Source organism: Abrus precatorius, unplaced genomic scaffold, assembly GCF_003935025.1.
Source record: "Abrus precatorius isolate BTA unplaced genomic scaffold, Abrus_2018 Scaffold9, whole genome shotgun sequence".
NCBI classification, from domain to species: Eukaryota; Viridiplantae; Streptophyta; class Magnoliopsida; order Fabales; family Fabaceae; genus Abrus; species Abrus precatorius.
This window is the reverse complement of record NW_020874439.1, coordinates 25,038,829-25,057,489: the sequence shown is the minus strand read 5'-3', so window position 1 is coordinate 25,057,489 and position 18,661 is coordinate 25,038,829. Positions and strand designations below refer to the sequence as shown.

At 27.2% G+C, this 18,661-nt stretch overlaps 1 protein-coding gene across 2 annotated transcripts; it reads left to right on the top strand.

The window, feature by feature from the left end:
• The first annotated feature begins 2,905 nt into the window (after positions 1–2,905).
• On the top strand, positions 2,906–7,917 carry LOC113849382 (uncharacterized protein At5g41620-like). Of its 2 annotated transcripts, XM_027479264.1 has the most exons (3): positions 2,906–3,585; positions 5,098–5,202; positions 6,114–7,917. In XM_027479264.1, the coding sequence occupies exons 1-3, from the start codon at positions 3,181–3,183 to the stop codon at positions 7,476–7,478; spliced, it is 1,875 nt and encodes a 624-aa protein (XP_027335065.1). In that variant the 5' UTR covers positions 2,906–3,180; the 3' UTR covers positions 7,479–7,917. The 2 variants fall into 2 exon arrangements, with proteins under 2 accessions (XP_027335065.1, XP_027335066.1); XM_027479265.1 differs by lacking the exon at positions 5,098–5,202 and having other exon boundaries at positions 2,916–3,585; positions 6,114–7,804.
• Positions 7,918–18,661: the final 10,744 nt, after the last annotated feature.

The following is an 18,661-nucleotide window of genomic DNA, read 5'->3' as shown; positions in this document are numbered from 1 at the left end:
TGCTATTATTTATCAGTTAATGTGTGGTACTTTTCATTCTGTTTTATTGGTACAGATGTGGTACTTTCGTTCTAATAAAATACTCCCATTGTTAAAAGAAAGAAGAAAAAAATACAAAGTGACATTATGATAATGTGTTCGTGGCTTCCTCATAAAGTTTGACACAGTCTGGTGGAAGGGGGAAGTTGCAGGATATGGAAAATGGTAAAGGTATTACACCACTACACAACATTACCTGTGTTGGATATATAAAAAGGCATGTTGTTAATGTCAGTTAAGAGCAAGGTTTTGGACCACAATCAATTCAAGAAGGGAAAAGATACTACTAGAAAAGAGGCTCAATAATGATACTTGTGGTCCTCTAATGAAATTAACTTGGGAGCAACAGGTTGGGAGTTCCTAATAAATGCAATTAGCCAAGTAGATACCCTGAGCACAGGTTTGGTGGCAATGATGCTGTTGAATTAACCAACTTTCATGGTAAGCATGCATTGCCATGAGAACAGATAATAGTACAACAAAGTTATAAAATTGTATTTACAGCTTAGTTTAGATGAGAAAAGAAGAAAATAATAATAATAATAATAAGATAAGTGATAAGATAAAGAGAGATAGAAAGAAACTTATTATTATAAGTTGTGAAAATATTTTAACTCCATTACCATTGATGTTGATTGGAAGACAGAAAAGAGGGTAAGTTTGTACAAGGTCTACCCACAAGGGCACAAAACCCATCTATGAATAGGACTCTCGTGCATGGGCTTTTTATGATCAAAATAATAATTTCAGAAGATGAAGAATTTTCAAGGGAATAAATTACAGGGAATGTGGACCACAAGTTCCCTTTGGTTCATATCTTCATGATCATGAGGATCATATGGACCATCTACAAAGTTGTGGACCCAAATTGTGGACCATGAGTGCCTAGCTTGAACCCGAAATTGGTGCACTGACCAAGACAGCACAACATGAATCCAAAGACCTACACCAACCCATAAGTCCAGAAGCCGCATGCTAAAAAGTTTCAATCTTCCCTAAGTCAGACATTTTAGTCATAATTGCATGCATGAACATAGTCTTGAGCAATTTCAAGACCCCTATGATCTTATAGATTCCTTAGTGTATCTTAGGTTAGCTTAGCATGAAAGAAAGCAAAATGACAAATTCAAAATTGGGTGTCGTAACTTTTGGCTTTTTTTCCTCTCTTTCTCTTTCACTCCTAGTTTGGCCTCATGAGCTGGTCCTTGTACCTGTTAGAAGTTAGGAAGAACAAACACTTCAAAAAGAAAAGTTCTTATTGATATAAAATCACATATAAAGGAGGAGTTTGTCCATCATTAAACTTGACTGAAATGTGAATCTACTTCAGTTTTATCCAAGTATCCTATGAGATATATATTTTTTCAAACTAATTACAAACTTAAACATTTACTAATTTGCTTATTAATGTTACATTTTATAAAAATATTATACAAGTTTAAATAAGATTTTAATGCTTTAAAAATATTTTTATCCGGTCTAGTCTCTTTGTTATTAATCAATTAACTTATTTCATTATTTATTTACACGACAATTAAGTTAGATTATATAATTAAACTGAAATATGATATATCATTGTAACATTATTATTTTCTCATTGTCAAATAAAATCCTAGAATGAGGGTAGATTTTATAAAATTAAAATTAAAAAATATAAAAGAAATTAATATATTGTGTCATCATCTACATTAATTTCATGTCATATTATATGCATTAAGTGGAATGATACATATGTTAATAAAAAAAAATAAAAAATAAAAAATCATACATAAATAAAGAGACTATGTAAAAACTAAGAATAATTTTAAAAACTTTATTTGAACATATTAAAAAATAGACTAAATAAAAAAATATTTTTTTTCTTAAATTCTAAAATCTTATTTAAGCCAGCCTATATAAATTAATAAAAAGAGATTAAAGCATAAAAAAAACATTCATAATATATAATTTGTAAAATGATATTTTTACTTCTTCCTAATTGTTTTTTAAAATATCTAATTTTTATTTGTTTTAAAAAATTCATTAAAATGAGTTAATAAAAGAGCTCAAGGACGTAGGGAATTTGAAAAAGAAATACTTAAAGCATTGATTAAGGAATAAAAATGGTTTTATTTTGTTAAAAATGGAAAAAAAAATACACTCATCCCATATATTTTAATACATTCTAATATTATTTTTAATAAAAGTTTATTATTTATTGATTACTTGACCAATATCTTTTAGAATATTATTAGTTAACAACTTCCAGTTAAAAATGTCTCTCTTCTTCTTGATAAAAATAAAAGAGACAAGTAAAAATATAATAAGTAATGTGATATAATAATAAAAGAAAAACATAGTTACTAAGATTGAAACAAATTGTCCAACTAGTTGAACCAAAAATCACTTAGTAACTGGTTCTAATTCAAAGGAAAATTGGTCAAGAATCAGTGCAGAAATTTGTTTGAACCGATTAGTGCATATACTTTTTTTAAAAAAAAATTATTTTATTTTTTTAAAAATAAATAAAAACTTATACATGATATTTATATATAAATTTATTATTATTTAACTAATTGTTATACTTTTATCTTATAAATTATGTGATATGATTGTTTTATATTAATTTAAAATAATTTACTTTTTATAATTTATATTTTATTACTTAATATACTGTATAATATTTCAAACATATTTTATTATTACTTATTTGCTTCCGGCTTAATCACAGTAAAATTAGTGAACCTTGAAACAATAACCACTTGGATTTTAAATTTTTTTAATAAAAACACTAAATAAATACATATAAAAATCAAAATTTAAATGAAATAAAAATAAAGGAAGCAAAACAAAGACATAATAACACAAACAATTTCAAAGAAGGGACAAAGGTAGCCAAAGCAAGGATGTTGGGGATAAGAACTCAACAACAGTGGACCCAACTATGAATGAACTGCTGAGGTGGCTAAAATTTTGTGAACACTTCACTGAGAGGTAACTTGTTCAGAAAACCTGCAGAGAAGACACAGAAGCATTGTCAAATCTGAAGGCCAAAAGAAAAGAGAATCACTTCCATCAAACTGTTAAAAGAGTAAGGGGAGAGAGAAAGATTAAAAAAATGAACTTTGAATTTTGAAGATTGAGTTGTAACATAAGAGTGTGATGGAAGGAAGAGAAAAAGGTGAAGAGAGAGAGGACAAAAGGGGTGGATTAATGGTGGAAAAGTTGAAGCAAAGAGTGGTTTTGGTGGGGAAAAAGGGTGGCCCTTGTACTCCACCACCCACATGGAGACTTGAACTTCCATCTCAGCATAATAGTCTTGCTAATCACAAGGTTGAAGAATTCCTCACCTTTCACACTTCAACTGTTTCGGCTAGAAAGCTCTGTGCCAATCTCTGGGAACTTCTGCCCCACCAACACCCCCCACTTCCCAAAATGAACAACAAGCCTGGAACCACCCTCCGCCGCCGTCGCCGCCGCCGTCACCGCCTCCATCCTAAGGACACAGCTTCTGAAGTGAACAACCAAGTGGCTCAGCCCCCGGACACCCCTTCTGATTCTGATCAGGTTTTATCACAATTTACTTTCTTTGCTGTTTTTTTGTTCATTTTTACATTGCAATTTTTTTTTTCAAAAAACTTTATTTACTTTACCACGTATGATTTGCTTCCTCTGTGCTAATTCAGGTGTGTGTGTGTGTTAATTTCTATCCTTGTCTTCTTTCTTGTTGGTTGCCTTAAGCCCTTCACCAATTCTTGTTGTGGAACTCTGCTCCCTTAGGATTTGATTTGGTGGGTAGGGTGTCCCATCTGTTCCACTTAGCTATGGCGTGTTTGGATTGGTGTTAATTTCACTCAAACTGTGGATCCCATTCCAACATGATTATGAAGGATTTTCAAACACACTCTTTAAGTTCCATCACACGCTTATACATGCCTTTAAACTTTTTCTTTAAATTATTAGTATGCTAAATTTTATCCATTATTTTGTTACATTCCCTTATTATGCCTCAAATGGAAATTTCAGTTAAAAGTTGGCAATGAGTCGGTTTGTGACTTTGTGTATGTTAAGCAAGTGGTTTAGATGTGTAAAAAAAATTACATTTTGACTTGTCTTGTTTTAGTATTATGCAGTTGACCTTCCCTTTCTTCCTTGTTTAGAGGATTTTTACTCTCATCTTTTTAACATTGCTTTACTTGCTGAAAGTCTGCTTCATTTTTTTCCTTAGCTGGTTTTCAATTTTCATCCATGTTGATTGGTTTCTTCACTTTACAGTTATTGTCTAAAACCATTGTAAATGTATTGTTGCTTAGATGTGTTCTATATATTTTTTCATTTATGATTGATTCTGTATACTCCCACATTCTTTAACAGCTTCATTATCTATTTTGGGCCATCCAAGCGCATCTTTTTCCTGCAGCCATTCTTTTTCTAAATCTTTGTCCATAAATCATAAACTCACATTGTCTTTTGAGAAATTCTAACCATACACTATTTTGGATATACGATCAAACATTGGTGAAAAATTAGTGGGATTTACAAAATGATGTGGGTCCCACTAACCAGTTAATGAGTCACTCATAATTGCATTTTTCAATAAATAGCAGGTAATAATTAAGAATATGTTTGAAAGAGTGTGTTGATAACACTTCTTCTTGCCCTATATGTGCAATTTCTAAGTGAAGCTGGGATAGATTACAAACTAGCTAGGAGCTGCATTTGCAGAGGGGTATAAATGCATTCGATTGCTTCCATTTGGCTAGAATATGATCTATTGAATTTCTTTTCCCAGATCCCTTACACACCTATAGTTAACATTGTTCCCAATGGTTGTTAATATAACTCTACATATATTGCAATTAGTTTAAGAAATATTTTAAATTGCTTTTAGTTGCAGAGTAAGGAATTCTTACATTAATGTCATTGCTAGGATGGCTAGCATCATGAAGCTGAATTAATGAGAAAATAGAGATTGATAAATATTCAATTCCTCAAGTTAAAATTTGGTGAATGTAGAAGTATCTGTATAGTGTGTCTTTTCTTTTTCATGATATTTTAGTATCCTATGCCTTATTGCAGCCAACATCTGCTAGTAGCTTGAAAAGGCAAGTCGCTCGTAGATCAGTTGAAAGAAATGTTTGTGCTCTACAGCCGGTATCTCCTTGTTACAGTAGCTCAGCAGAAGTAAGTAGATTTTTATCCATTTGAATATCTAGTGATTGTGTGTCTAATTTTCATTGTTCAAACAAACATTTGATTACTTGGCAAGGTGTGATTATGAGTTTGGCAGTTTTTTAGCTTTAAACATATTACTTTAAATACTATTTTTTAAATGATGACGATACTGCCTTTACCCTTTTGGGTTCTTCATTTTTGCTTTTTATCTGTGCTTGTCATTGGCTTTCTTTTGTAGGGAACATTATTTCTTAATTCTTAGTGTGTTAGCTCAATTGTAGGAACATTATTTCTTGTGATTATTATCATGTGACGCATTATGCCTTGGATTAAATATCGTAAAATCTAGTGGGTTTGAAGCAATATACAGAAAATTGATACTCCACATAACGGGAAGCATATTCTGGCTGTAGTTATATGTCATAACTGTATTGTGGACTAATTGAGGGAAATTCTGCATGACTTAAATGCTTCTCGTAGTCCATAATTAAATTAAAAATTGAATTATTAGAGCAGTCAGTTATAAATATTTTCTGCTGAATGTTTTAGCTCTTTAGGTCATTATGCAGTTGAACATGTATTACTCAAATTTTCTGTCTTGATGTTTGAGCATTCTTCCTGCATTTGTTTAACTTAAAATGTTATGGGTTTAAGTGATGGACTTCTACCGAGATAATCTTCAACAACAATCTCTTTTTAGTTCTAAAAGAGACACAGATGAATCAGTTAGTTGATGATGTCATAGTTTTTTATTTGAGGCCAAGTTGATTAGCCTGAACCCCATACCCTAATTTATAAGTCATGATGTGTATAAATATATGTCTCTTAGAAACATTCTCTATATCTGAGAATTTTTAAAATGTTTTTCATCCTTTGAAAATGGTATAAAACATGATGCATATGCCATTTGTTTAAAACAGGTTGCACCATATAAATGTGCAGTAACTCCCACAAGCTCCATAGACTTCAAAGGTATGATTGGAGAGTCAAATGGCAACCTCAAAACATCCACGGAATTGCTTAAGGTTCTCAATCGTATCTGGAGTCTTGAAGAACAGCATGCATCAAATATATCAGTAGTAAAAGCCTTAAAAATGGAACTAGATCACTCTCAAGCGCGAATAAAGGAATTACTACTAGAGAAGCAAATGAATAAGCAGGAAATGGAGAACTTTATAAAAGAAATGACAGTGGACAAACTTGTTAGGAAGAACAAAGAACATGACAGAATTAAAGCTGCCATTGAATCAATCAAGGAAGAGCTAGAAAATGAGAGGAGGTTACGGAAGCATTCAGAAAACTTGCATCGAAAGCTGGCCAGGGAGCTTTCGGAAGTAAAGTCTTCATTCACTGGCTGTTTAAGAAATCTTGAAAGAGAGAGAAAAGCACGAATCCTTTTGGAGAACTTGTGCGATGAGTTTGCCAAGGGGATAAGAGATTATGAACAAGAGGTACATTCTCTTAGGCGGAATTCTGATAAGTGTCAGGTTAAAGGGAATAACCTTGACAGGCTAATACTTCATATTTCAGAAGCTTGGCTTGACGAGCGCATGCAGATGAAGCTAGCTCAATCTGGCAGCGATTTAATAGAGAGAAATTCAATCGTTGACAAGCTAGGTTTTGATATTGAAACATTTCTGCATGCAAAACGATCAGTTGATTTGAAAAAATACGGTTACTCTTCCCCGAAGGAGCTCAAGGAAATCCACCCTTGTCATTCATTGGATTCCTTTCCACTAAAAGACTCTGGAAGTGCACCTCAGAATATGACTCAGGAAGATTCCATTGACACCCACTTTTTTGAACCACAAAGGGTTGCTGGCAATGGACTCGACAAACCCAACTCGAAACACATGTTGTGTGATGATGATGAGAGTTGCTTTGTGAAGAGGAAACCAAGTGAAATAGAAGACATCAATTCTCTATTAAATGAAGAGGCCAAACAAAATCCACAAGAAAGTGATGGACCTTGGATCCTGAGAATGAACTCAAGTCACAGGCCTGATAACCTGATTGGAAACAGTTCCTTGTCATCAGAAGGTGATAAAGTTTATCCTGAAAGTATTTGCAAGGAAGATTCTTTTGTTCAATCTGTAGTTACTGCCAATGCTAATAGCCCTGCAATACTGTGGAAATCAAAGTTGAGTGTTTCAGATTTTGACAAGTCTGAGTCTTCTACCAAATTGCCTAAGGGTGTAAAGGAAAACACATTGATGGCAAAACTACTTGAAGCAAGATTAGAGGGACAGAAATCTCGCTCCAGAGCTAGCAAAAACACTTCTTGATCAACTAGAGAAGTTTCTAATGGATTAATAGAATGTTAAATAGTTGCAATGGGTAATAGGTATTACACTAGGATCTTTCATCAAATTCTCACATGAATCTTTTAGCTATGTACATGGTTAGATGGATGAAAATCAGAGTTGTATCCATTATCTGTAGAAGATGTTTGATCTGAGTGTCACCGTGCCTACCAAGCGATCAGTGGTGATAGTGATTTGGGATGTGTAGAATTGACTTTATTTTCCAAAATTCCTCTAGATATAGCCCAGAATAATGACATTGAATCATAATCCCAGGGGTAGAAAATTAGATATCATAATTTCTGTTTATTATTTTGTTAACTGTCTACATTGCATGCTGACTAACTAATTACAATATGACAAACTAAGTGTATATTTGGATGAATATTTATAAATTTGAGTATGAACGAAGTTAATTATGGATAATAGCTTTTACTTTAAAGTGATATGATTTATGCTTGAAATTTTTTCTCTTAAATGCAAGTTTCCAATACAAATCAGTATAATTTTAATAATTCAACATAAATGATATAATCTATCATGTTAATTCAAACATAAGTTTAAGGATAACATTAATTATGTCAAATAATTATTAAACATGTTAACACAAATTTTAAACTATATTTATATTTTTAAATTGAAGTTTTGGAGCTTTCGATGTCCATCTAAATGTGCACTAATTGTGTAAGTATCGTGTAACAATTGTGCAAGTATCGAAAACAATAGATTCTATAAGGAGAAAATAATTAGTTTGAAAATTTAATAAAAGTATTGAATATATTATATCAATTCTCACTTAAAAACCATACAGCGCAAAAATCAAATGGTACAAGTTATTTCAATTTAACTTGTGGTCTTGAATTTGAATCTACATGATAAATACTTAATCTTACCTGACTCGATGAATATGTCTATATAAATAGTAGAATTTTTTAAATATGTAAAAATTAGTCAATAAAAATCTGCCAGTCATAAGATAATATGCCCACACAAGCTAGCGTTATTAAAGTTATGCATAATATATTTATACCCTGTTAATTGTAGATCCTAATCAGACAATTAAAAGGAACTCAACTAACAGGAATAATTTGAAGTTAAATTAATACAATCACCAATCCTTAATCATCAAGATCCTGTTTTGAGATCTTCCAATAGATATATTCGATCCTCAAATTTAATGGCTGAGATTACACATTAAGCTAAGGTATTGGCCTATATAAACCCCAGTTTGAGGTTTCCAATAGCATCACAATTCCTAAGTCAAAGTTGAGGCTCTCAGCACTCCAATTATGAAAGGAGGTGATGGAAGACCCTACCTGCTAATTCATGAACACCTATGACTTCGCAGAAATTATTCTTGAGAAGCATGCGAAAATCAAGGGTTTGCATGAATTTGGAGACAGGGTTATCTTGATCTTTTTGAATTGGAGTGAAGGGAGCTCCAAATACTACTCTTTTTTTTCAACTATATCCTCACTTTTTATTTATTTATATATATATATTTTCATGGTTATCTCCCTTCTATATCTCACACACTTTCTTTTATGCTATCTTATTTTATCTTTGAGATTCAAAGAATTCACATATCTCACCCATTTAAGATGAATCGGATGCAAGTGATGTATATAGCTTCTGTGTTTGTGAATGTGTGTGGGTACACGTGTTCATAAATATAAAATTAAAAAATATTTAAGAAAGAACTGTTTTTTATTTATTTTATATATAAAATTCAATTCTTATATATATATATATATATATATATATATATATATAATATTGTTGATATTAAGTGTGAATGAAGTCTTACATAAGTAATTTAGGAGTTTATAAAGAGATAAATTCATATATCTATTGTTTTAAAGTTTTAGAATTGTATTATGTTATTTTACTCATTATAAAGTTCTCTACTCAAATACTCTCTAACTCAATATATATTATATTATATTTATTTATTATATTATTTATTTATTGATTCTTTTTTAAATGAGTGTGGTTCTTGTTTCCAGATGTTTTTGAAGTGAAGTTGTGATTCATGTCAGCAACATACATATCGCAATCTAAATCCAAAGGGAAGTGAAGAAATGGAAAGCACAATCCATCAGCTAAAAGAAGAAATGAAAGCATTCTATTAGAGGGATAAAAATCTATGCAAAAGTTCTTAATGTAGAGAAAGGTTTAGCCAAAAGGATATTGGAATCTTTTTTATCTTTAATATTTATAGTCAAACTGTCAACGGAGTTGAATATTCTTGTATCATACTTTTGTTTTGTCAAGATAAAGATTAATTTTAGAGCTTATTTTATCTCCTAAAATTAATTTAAAAGAATTCTTCCTACATGTTATCTGAAAGGTGTTTTCAGGTTTATTGACTAAAATTTTAAAAAATTCTATGATGCTTTTAATCAATATTTTAAAACTAAACCAATCATTGAAATAAAAAATTATCTAATAACAACTTATGTATATGAGTCGTTGTTTATTAAAAATAAAATATTAAAACATCATCTTTTAAAAGAAAATTGTTTCAAAACATTTTTTTAACACAAATCTTACTTGATTTTAAGTGATTCTGGATTAATTTAATCAGATTTTAACTAATATTTCAAGTTGTTGAATGAGTGATCTAACTGATTTTCTGTCAATTGTTTAATCAATTAAATATTTAGTCGGTCAAGTTTAATGTTAGTAATTATAAATTTGATTAGGTAAAAAAATTAATAACTTTTTCTTTTTTTTAATAATTAAAAGAGGCTTAAAGCCCAAAATAAATAACAATTTTAAGAAGCATAAATTCCTTTAACCAAATATATGAGACAAATTCTTTTTTACAGATATATAAGTCTAAAAACTTTTAGATTTAATCAAAGTAAAAGATCTTTTTTTCATATATATATATATATATATATATATAGCTATTGACATTATCTCTTGGCTTCTTCAATCCTAAATGCCTCACCTCGTCGGATTAGAATCCTATGACAATATCATTGCATTATAAATTATTTTTCAGTTTAATAATTTGTCGTGCCTTAAGAATTTAGATAATGTATTCCTAATTTACTCTCGTTGTTTTGTTTATCTGTATATTTAGAAGGATAATACACGGATAATAAACACAATTAATATTCTCATTTATATTAAAATTATTATTTTTTAAATAAAACGTTTTTTTTCCTATTTATGTATAAAAAATATTAAAAATTAGATAAGATGTTTTATTAATTTTTTTTAAAAATAAAACCCTATCGCTGAAGTCACTGATGTTAATAGTTGTTAATATTGTATATTATGTGTCTATAGAAACACAACAGAACTGGTATCTCTAACAGGGGCTATTGTTAGTGTGATTATAATTTTATATTTACAAGTCACAACTTTTGATACAACATAAAATTATGTCACACAATATACAGTCTATGATGACATTAGCTTTTGCTTTGTCGGATAGGGGTTAGAATAAATATTAGTGTTGGCAGCATAGTTTGTATTAAATTGTAGATAATTTTTTTAGCACAGATAACAAATTATTTGATTTAATCATTTTTTATTTAATGAATTATATTTATGTTGTTAACGTGTATCTAATTTAGGTTAATTTGAGAAAATAAATATTTTGAAAGAAAATTAAAAAAAATTATCTAAAGAAATATATAACGTTGATGTAGTAAATTGGAGGGGCCAGATGCGCATTTGAAAGGAGATGAAACTTGTCTGACACTGTCCACCACTAACAAAGTAATTTAAAGCTAATAGAGTTTAGTATTAGTGAGTGGTGACTATTATTATTGAAATAAATTAAAAGGGAATTTGCTTTTGACGTTAAGTTTTAATGAATGTGACACCACTCCTCCATCTATGGTTTCCATGTTTTCAATCATCTTAATTAAAGTGTATGAGAGGCAACTATCAAAGCACTAACTATTGTGGTGGAGAGGGCACTGATTTGACTACCCTCCAGTGTATGCAGAATCTTCTATACTCACCCTTCTGGTTCCCTGATACAATATTTAAGATTTTTCTCTCCAGTGACGTAAGAATAGAGTATATGTAAGATAAAATCAGCTTTTGGTATAAAATAATAAATATTATTTTTTCTAATTTTTTTATAAAAAATAAAATAAAATATTTTTTTTATTTTTATTATAAAAATAAATAATAAATTTAAAATACATTAATTATTAATTTTATTTTTTTTATTAGTATCATCAAATATATAAATTATTAATTATATTAATTGAAATCATGAATATTTTTAAAATAAAATTTATATTTATAAAAAATATAATATATTTAATTACTTTCCTTGATTCTTATAATTTAGTCTTCTATTCTTATAAAAAAGAGTAAAAAGAGTATTTGATATTCCAAAGTCAAATCTTCTTATTTATATTTTATATTTTAATTCTATTTTAATCTTTTAATTACTTAGATAATTAATTCTTTTATTATTAATTATTAATTGATTTATTTTTTATTTTTAATTACTTAGATAGTTAATCTTTTTATTATTAATTATTAATTAATTAATTGATTTATTTTAATATATTTGAAGGAATATTTATCTTTAGGTTAGGTCAAAAGATATGGATATCCTTATATTAAATCAAAAGGGTATTTTAAAATTATGTATTTTTTTTATTGATTATACCTATTCCTACAGTTGTTTTTGGGATAATTCTTGGATGCTCATCTCCAACATAATTTATAAATTTGGTGGATTCCTTCCCCGCCTTGCAGGAACTACGGTTGCCCACTCAGAAAGTGAAAGACTGCTGTATATTAAATTTTTATTATTATACTTAATAATTTTTTATAAAATATAAACTTTATCAATTTATTTTTAATAAAATATTAATACTTAAAAAATTTAACATTTAAATTATTCTATTATTAAACTATAATATAACGAGACCATATTCGTCTTTGATGATTGAAGAATCATACATGGATCTCACTAGTAACTGCTTAATTTAAAACTCACACGTAATCTTCGAATATCATATTTGTTTCTCAAGTTACATTTTTCTGTATTTTTTTATTTTAACAATTTTATTTTATTTATTTCTATCGTCATTTTATAAAATTAATAAATAAATATTTTTTATAAATTTATTTTTAATAATTAATGTGTATTTTGTACAAGATAATAAATTAATGAGATATTAATTAATATAACAAATGAATGATAAAATAAAAAATTAAATAATACTTTTTTTTTGCTAGAAATAAATAATACTTTTTTATAAAATTAAAATATTGTATTGAATTAAGGTAAATTTGTACGTATCATAGAATCTTTCTCGCTCTGGCTTCTGTTACTGAAATCGTTATAAGCATAAATTTGTTGGGTGATAATTATAATATATGATGGTTACCCGAATGATACTATTATATTGTGTTTCCATGAAAGTTTTCCCATCACACTTTACTAGCTCGTAACAGATAAAATGCCGCAGAAAATGATTATGCAATTTGTAATATATGATATGATATAAATTGGAATCCAAACAGATGCAAAATAACAATTATTTTATACATATAATACTAATATTTATTTATCTTTTGATCCAGTTATTTTTTTAATATTAACTTTTTTTTAAAGTATTTTTTGAACCGTTAAAGACAATTTATTTTAAGGATAAAAAATAATTAAAATAAATGCAATTTCCTATAAGAATTGTTTGGACATGAAAGTTTTAGGGAGAAAGAGAATACTCAGAGCAAATCATTTCTTATTAACTAAGTTTTTTTCCTTAATTGGCCAAGTTTTTTTAAAAAGTAATTTTTTTGCAATTTTATTAATATACACATAATAATTGAAAAAATGTAATAGTATAAAATATTATATATATAGATTTTGGCAAATCTAAATCGGTGAAGAAGATAGATACAAAACTGCCTTTACTATTCTTTTTAGACAATACGAATAGATCGTAATGCCCTTTGGTCTTAAAAATGCTCTTCTGAATTTCAGAAAATCATGAACTATATATTCAATCCTTATTTCAAATTTGTTATTGTCTATATTGATGATGTTTTAATCTTTTTTCATTCCATTGATCAACATTTCAAGCATATAAATATTTTTATAAATATTGTAAAACAAAATAGACTTGCTGTTTCTCAATCTAAAATCAATCTCTTTCAAACCAATATCAGATTTTTTGGTCACAATATCTACCAGGGAACTATTATTCCTATTAATTATATATATATATATATATATATATATATATATATATATTTTGCTAGTAAACAAGGTTAAAAAGTTTAAAGACAACAAAGGCCTAAGAAACACATCTAGGATGCCATGAACCTAAAGCATCCAAGTTTAAGAAAGGATGTAAAGAAGAGAGAGTCTGATCAAAACGATAAAAAGACATCCCATAACCAGTCCTAACTTTAACAAGCCAACCAGTACATTGATTAACTTCTCTAAGAACATAATTGAATCTAATAAAGCGGATACCTTTCAACGAGATCCTAATCTCTCTAACTATATAAAACAAAGGGTAATTATAATTAGAAAAATTAACAATAAGGGAAATAGCCTCCTTTGAGTTACTCTTAATCCAGATTATCTGAAAGTTCTTTAGGACAGCAAGATTGATTCCCCAATAAATCTTCAAAAGGTCAGCAGCAAGAGAAAGACAGGGATCTAAGGCACCATAAAATTCAGCAAGGAGTCTACTATGACTGTTAGGGGTGTCCATCGGATCAGATAAATCAACGAACCCAATAATCCAAACTGATCCAAACCGAAAAATGATTTAAACCAATGATTAATAGGTTTGATTTGATCCAAACCAATCAAACAACATGGTTTGGTTCGGATAACAAGTGGCACTGTGCCAACCCGATCCCCCGAATATATATCCAAATAACCCAATGAATATTACTTAGTAGTAAATCACGTGACTCATATAAAGATCTTTGACACTTATTTTGAATTTAGTTTTTTTGTTTTGAATTGAGACTTGTTTTGAATTTGTGTGTTTGTGTCGAAATATTATGTAATTGTGTTAAAATTATGTATCAAGAATTATTTGAATGAAAAAAAATAATTTTTTTTCTATTTTTTATACATTTTTTATTTTATATTATTTAATCGAATAATTCAATGATTCAAACTGAACCAACCCGTTTGTGTTTGGTTCAAATTTTTAAATTTTTTTTATAAATCTGAACCAAACTAAATCAATCCATTTTAATCGGTTTGAATTATTTTTTCTCCCAAACTCAAACTTGACTCGTGGACACCCTCAATAACTGTCACGAATAAAGCAATCACATCTAGCAAACCCAACACTTTGAGAAGCAGACCCATCCACGTTCATCTTAAACTATAGGTAAAGAGACAACTGTCATTTAACTATGTTTTAAGTACTCATTAGAGTAGATCCAACCTTCATATTCTCCTTGCCACTGAAAAAAATTACCACTATATTTTAATTTAATGGAGATTTTAAATTTTAGACATTATAAAAGAAACATATATTAGCGTTATATACCAAACACACTATATATATATATTTCTTCTAAACAATATAACATTAATAGTAACGTGAAGTGAACATTAAATATAATAATATATATTACCTGTCTCATTTATTTATTATTTTTATCAAACAAATATTATTTATTAACATAAAATGACAATAAAAATAATAAAAAATAATTTACTAAAATATAAAAATATTTGAAAATAATTTTTTTAATTATAACATTTAATATTGCCACTATTCGATCTTATAAATTTTAAATATATAACTGTACGACTGTTTAATTGATAATTTTAAGAGAAAGAAATATAGTTAATCATCATAATATTTAATTGATAATTTTAAGTTTTCATTTTTAAATTATAGTAAGTGAATAGATTTGTTTTAATTTAATCAATAATTTCACACTCAAATCCTAACTATACAACTTTTCTAAATATTTGACTTAAATATAATTGATTTTTATGAAAAAAAAATATATCTTTCGTAATTGAGCCAAAATATATACATCATTCCGTATAAAATGTGGTAAGTAAGACTTTTTTAGCCATTTAAAAAACTTATTTGTTAAGATTAAAATAATTTCATTTAATAAAGTAACGAAAGTTAGTAAACAATTTATTTTATTTTTAAAATGGGTTTATAAATTAAAATTAATTCAAATAAAAACAAAACAAAGAATAATAATTTTTAATGCAAAATGTATATATGTATTATATTTAAGTATTAAATTTCTAATATTACTTGTTTTGTTGATAATGAATTTTTCTAATACAAAATATTTTTAACGCAATAAATATTTTATAATTAATAAATATAATATTTAATTATATTTTTACCTTTTAATTTAGTTTCTCACAATAAAATTAATTATATATTGTATTTAATAAATATAACATTAAATACTAATGTGTAGTAAATGTTTTATACATATAAAAATTTTATAATATAAAATATTTTTAATGTAATAAATATATTTAATAAAAAATATTTAATTATACTTTCACCTTTTAATTTAATATCTCAATTTAAAAAATTAATTATATGTTGTATCTAATAAATATAACATTAAATTTTTTTATATATTTTAATACAGATAGATAATTATTTTTTTTTCTTTTAAAAAAATCTGTCAATAAATCTATCTATATTGTAAACAGATTAAATCCATATGAAATATCTATCTATATTACAGTTAGTTATTTGACGCAAAAAATAGTAAACAAAATTATAGACCAAAAAAATAATTTTTTTAATTTAAAAATTAAAAATATTTTAGAATCAGGAACTACAGACAAAAAAATTTATTTATAATTAAACTTGTAAAATTTATTGTTTTATTAAATCATTCACGTACGGATAATATACAAAAGAGTATAAAACTGTGTTCCAATACAATTATTTTATTTTAATTGTTATATTACCATTTATATTATTTTTTAGTATTTATTAATTTAATTTTAAAAAAGGACTTAAGATTTCCTATTAATAAGATAGACATGTTGTTTCCATTCAAATAATAATAATTCTATTGAATAAGTCCAGATAAAATATTTTGTTAATAAATCAATTAAATTATGTAGACTTAAAATAATTTAGAGATCAATCAAAAAAATAAACAATGTAAAGGGCCACAAGCATGCTTATCAGAATCCTTGAATAACGTGCGCCAGTTTGCACACGATTATACACCATATTAACTCATATTTAAAAATTTAATATAACAGTAATTATTAATTAGATTAGAATTGATTAGGAAATTAATTAATACAATATATAAATATAAAAATTCACCAAATAGTACCTGGGTATCGAGATCCTATTTTGAATTTTTTAACATATTTAATTATTTAAATTTAATGGCCAAGATTTTATCAAATCACATTTCTTAGTCTATATAAACAGATGATTTCTAATACATGGATATCAACATTTAACCCTTCTCTCTTCTTTATTACATCATTCTCTTATTACATCACTCTCTTATTACATTACTTCAGTGTCTACTTTAGTTAGTGTATTGGGTATCATCCATGCATGTTGGAGTTCCCCAAACTCTCAAGTCCGGAGGATATGATGGTTACCTCTGCTGCTAGCTCATGAATACCCTTGGCTTCGAAAAAACGTGCATTCAAAGTTAAGGGTTTGCATGAACTAGGAGATGAGGTTGCTTAATCTTTTGGTTTTGGAGTGAAGGGAGCTTCAACAAGGGTTGTTTTTTCAATTCCTATTTTTTTATCATGGTCTCTCTCAATAATTGTTTTTAACACTTGTCTGTATGTAAATTTTTTAGAAAAATACTCTCTAATAATTTTAAGCATGCCTCTTATGACATTCCTAATATCAATTTATTGTTATATAATCGTTATTCTCAATCTCTTTTATCTCATAGGTCATGTGTCGGTCTGCGGATACCTAGTTGCATGGAGATTATTGTTTATTGAAGTTGATGCCCAAGTTGGAGTTTCAACGAATTAAAATTATTGTATTTGAACGTTTTCATTGTTTCTGAAAGAAGTAGAGTGCTTGGTTGTTTAAGAGTTTAAAAAGAGGATGGGACTATTCTCATTTCTTGTTTACAATGTTCAATGCTAATCTTATCTGCTCCCCTTTTCAAAATAATTACACACAAATGTTCCTGTGACAATAAATTTGTTGCAAAATTTACATAAAATATGTTTTTTTTTTAATTTTGCAATTTTTTTTTTGAAATTCTTAAAATTCTAGTAGTGAAATAAGATGAGAAAAATTACTAATAGTTTGACTTATAAAGAGAGTACATGTAAATGATTGAAAAATATAGTATAAAAAATGTGTGATACAATCTATTTCTTCTTTCGTGTTCAAACAAAAAGCAAAGAAGATTCTAAATAAGGTTGCAACTTAAAAAGTTAATAGAATAAAACTTTCTTTCACTTATTTTGTTTTATTTTTATATTATTTGAACAGATTACTTCTTGCAAAAAACTAATTATTGCATTTATCATTGAATTCAATAAAAAAAATTTAATTATAATTTGTAATATAACAAGAAAATTATTAAAATATTAGCAATTAAATTTTAAATGATCAAATTTAAACATTTATATTTACAAGTTAAAAAACTTCCTCTAATATGGTGAGTTGTTGGGAGCTAACTGTATTTGTTCAAGTATGACAAAAAATTCTCATGTCAACCAAAATAAAGAGTTTGATTTTTTTGCCGACAAGACAAGCTATAAAATATTGAGAAAAAAATTAGTTAATAAAATCATTTGTCAAACAAAAATTATCATCTTTTTAGTCTTTCAAATATATTTTTATTAAATTAATCTTTAAAATATGTAATATATTACATCATTTCTTAAATAATTTTTTTTAATCACATTGGTCCTCTTTAAGGATCCACATCTTGTTTTAATTTTATTTTCATATATAAGACTAATATAATGAAATTTGTTTAAATCTTTGAGGATATATTTTTAGTAAAACAACATACTTATAGATTCACGTTTGTTACATTAGTTCATAAAAAAGAAATAAATCAATTTAATCTTTAAAATTAATTTAATGGACCAAAATTTTAATGTTTCAGAGATTTAAATGGTGATTTTTATTTTTTAAGACTAAACTAACATTTCGTGATATTTTAGATTTTTGAAAGACTAATTTAATAACATAGAT

Bases quoted from the DNA above. Each gene is read 5' to 3' on its own strand.
- LOC113849382 (XM_027479264.1), top strand. From the start codon at position 3,181: ATGGAAGGAAGAGAAAAAGGTGAAGAGAGAGAGGACAAAAGGGGTGGA. The intron at 3,586-5,097 runs GTTTTATCACAA...GCCTTATTGCAG, and splicing joins CCCCTTCTGATTCTGATCAG to CCAACATCTGCTAGTAGCTT. The intron at 5,203-6,113 runs GTAAGTAGATTT...TGTTTAAAACAG, and splicing joins GTTACAGTAGCTCAGCAGAA to GTTGCACCATATAAATGTGC.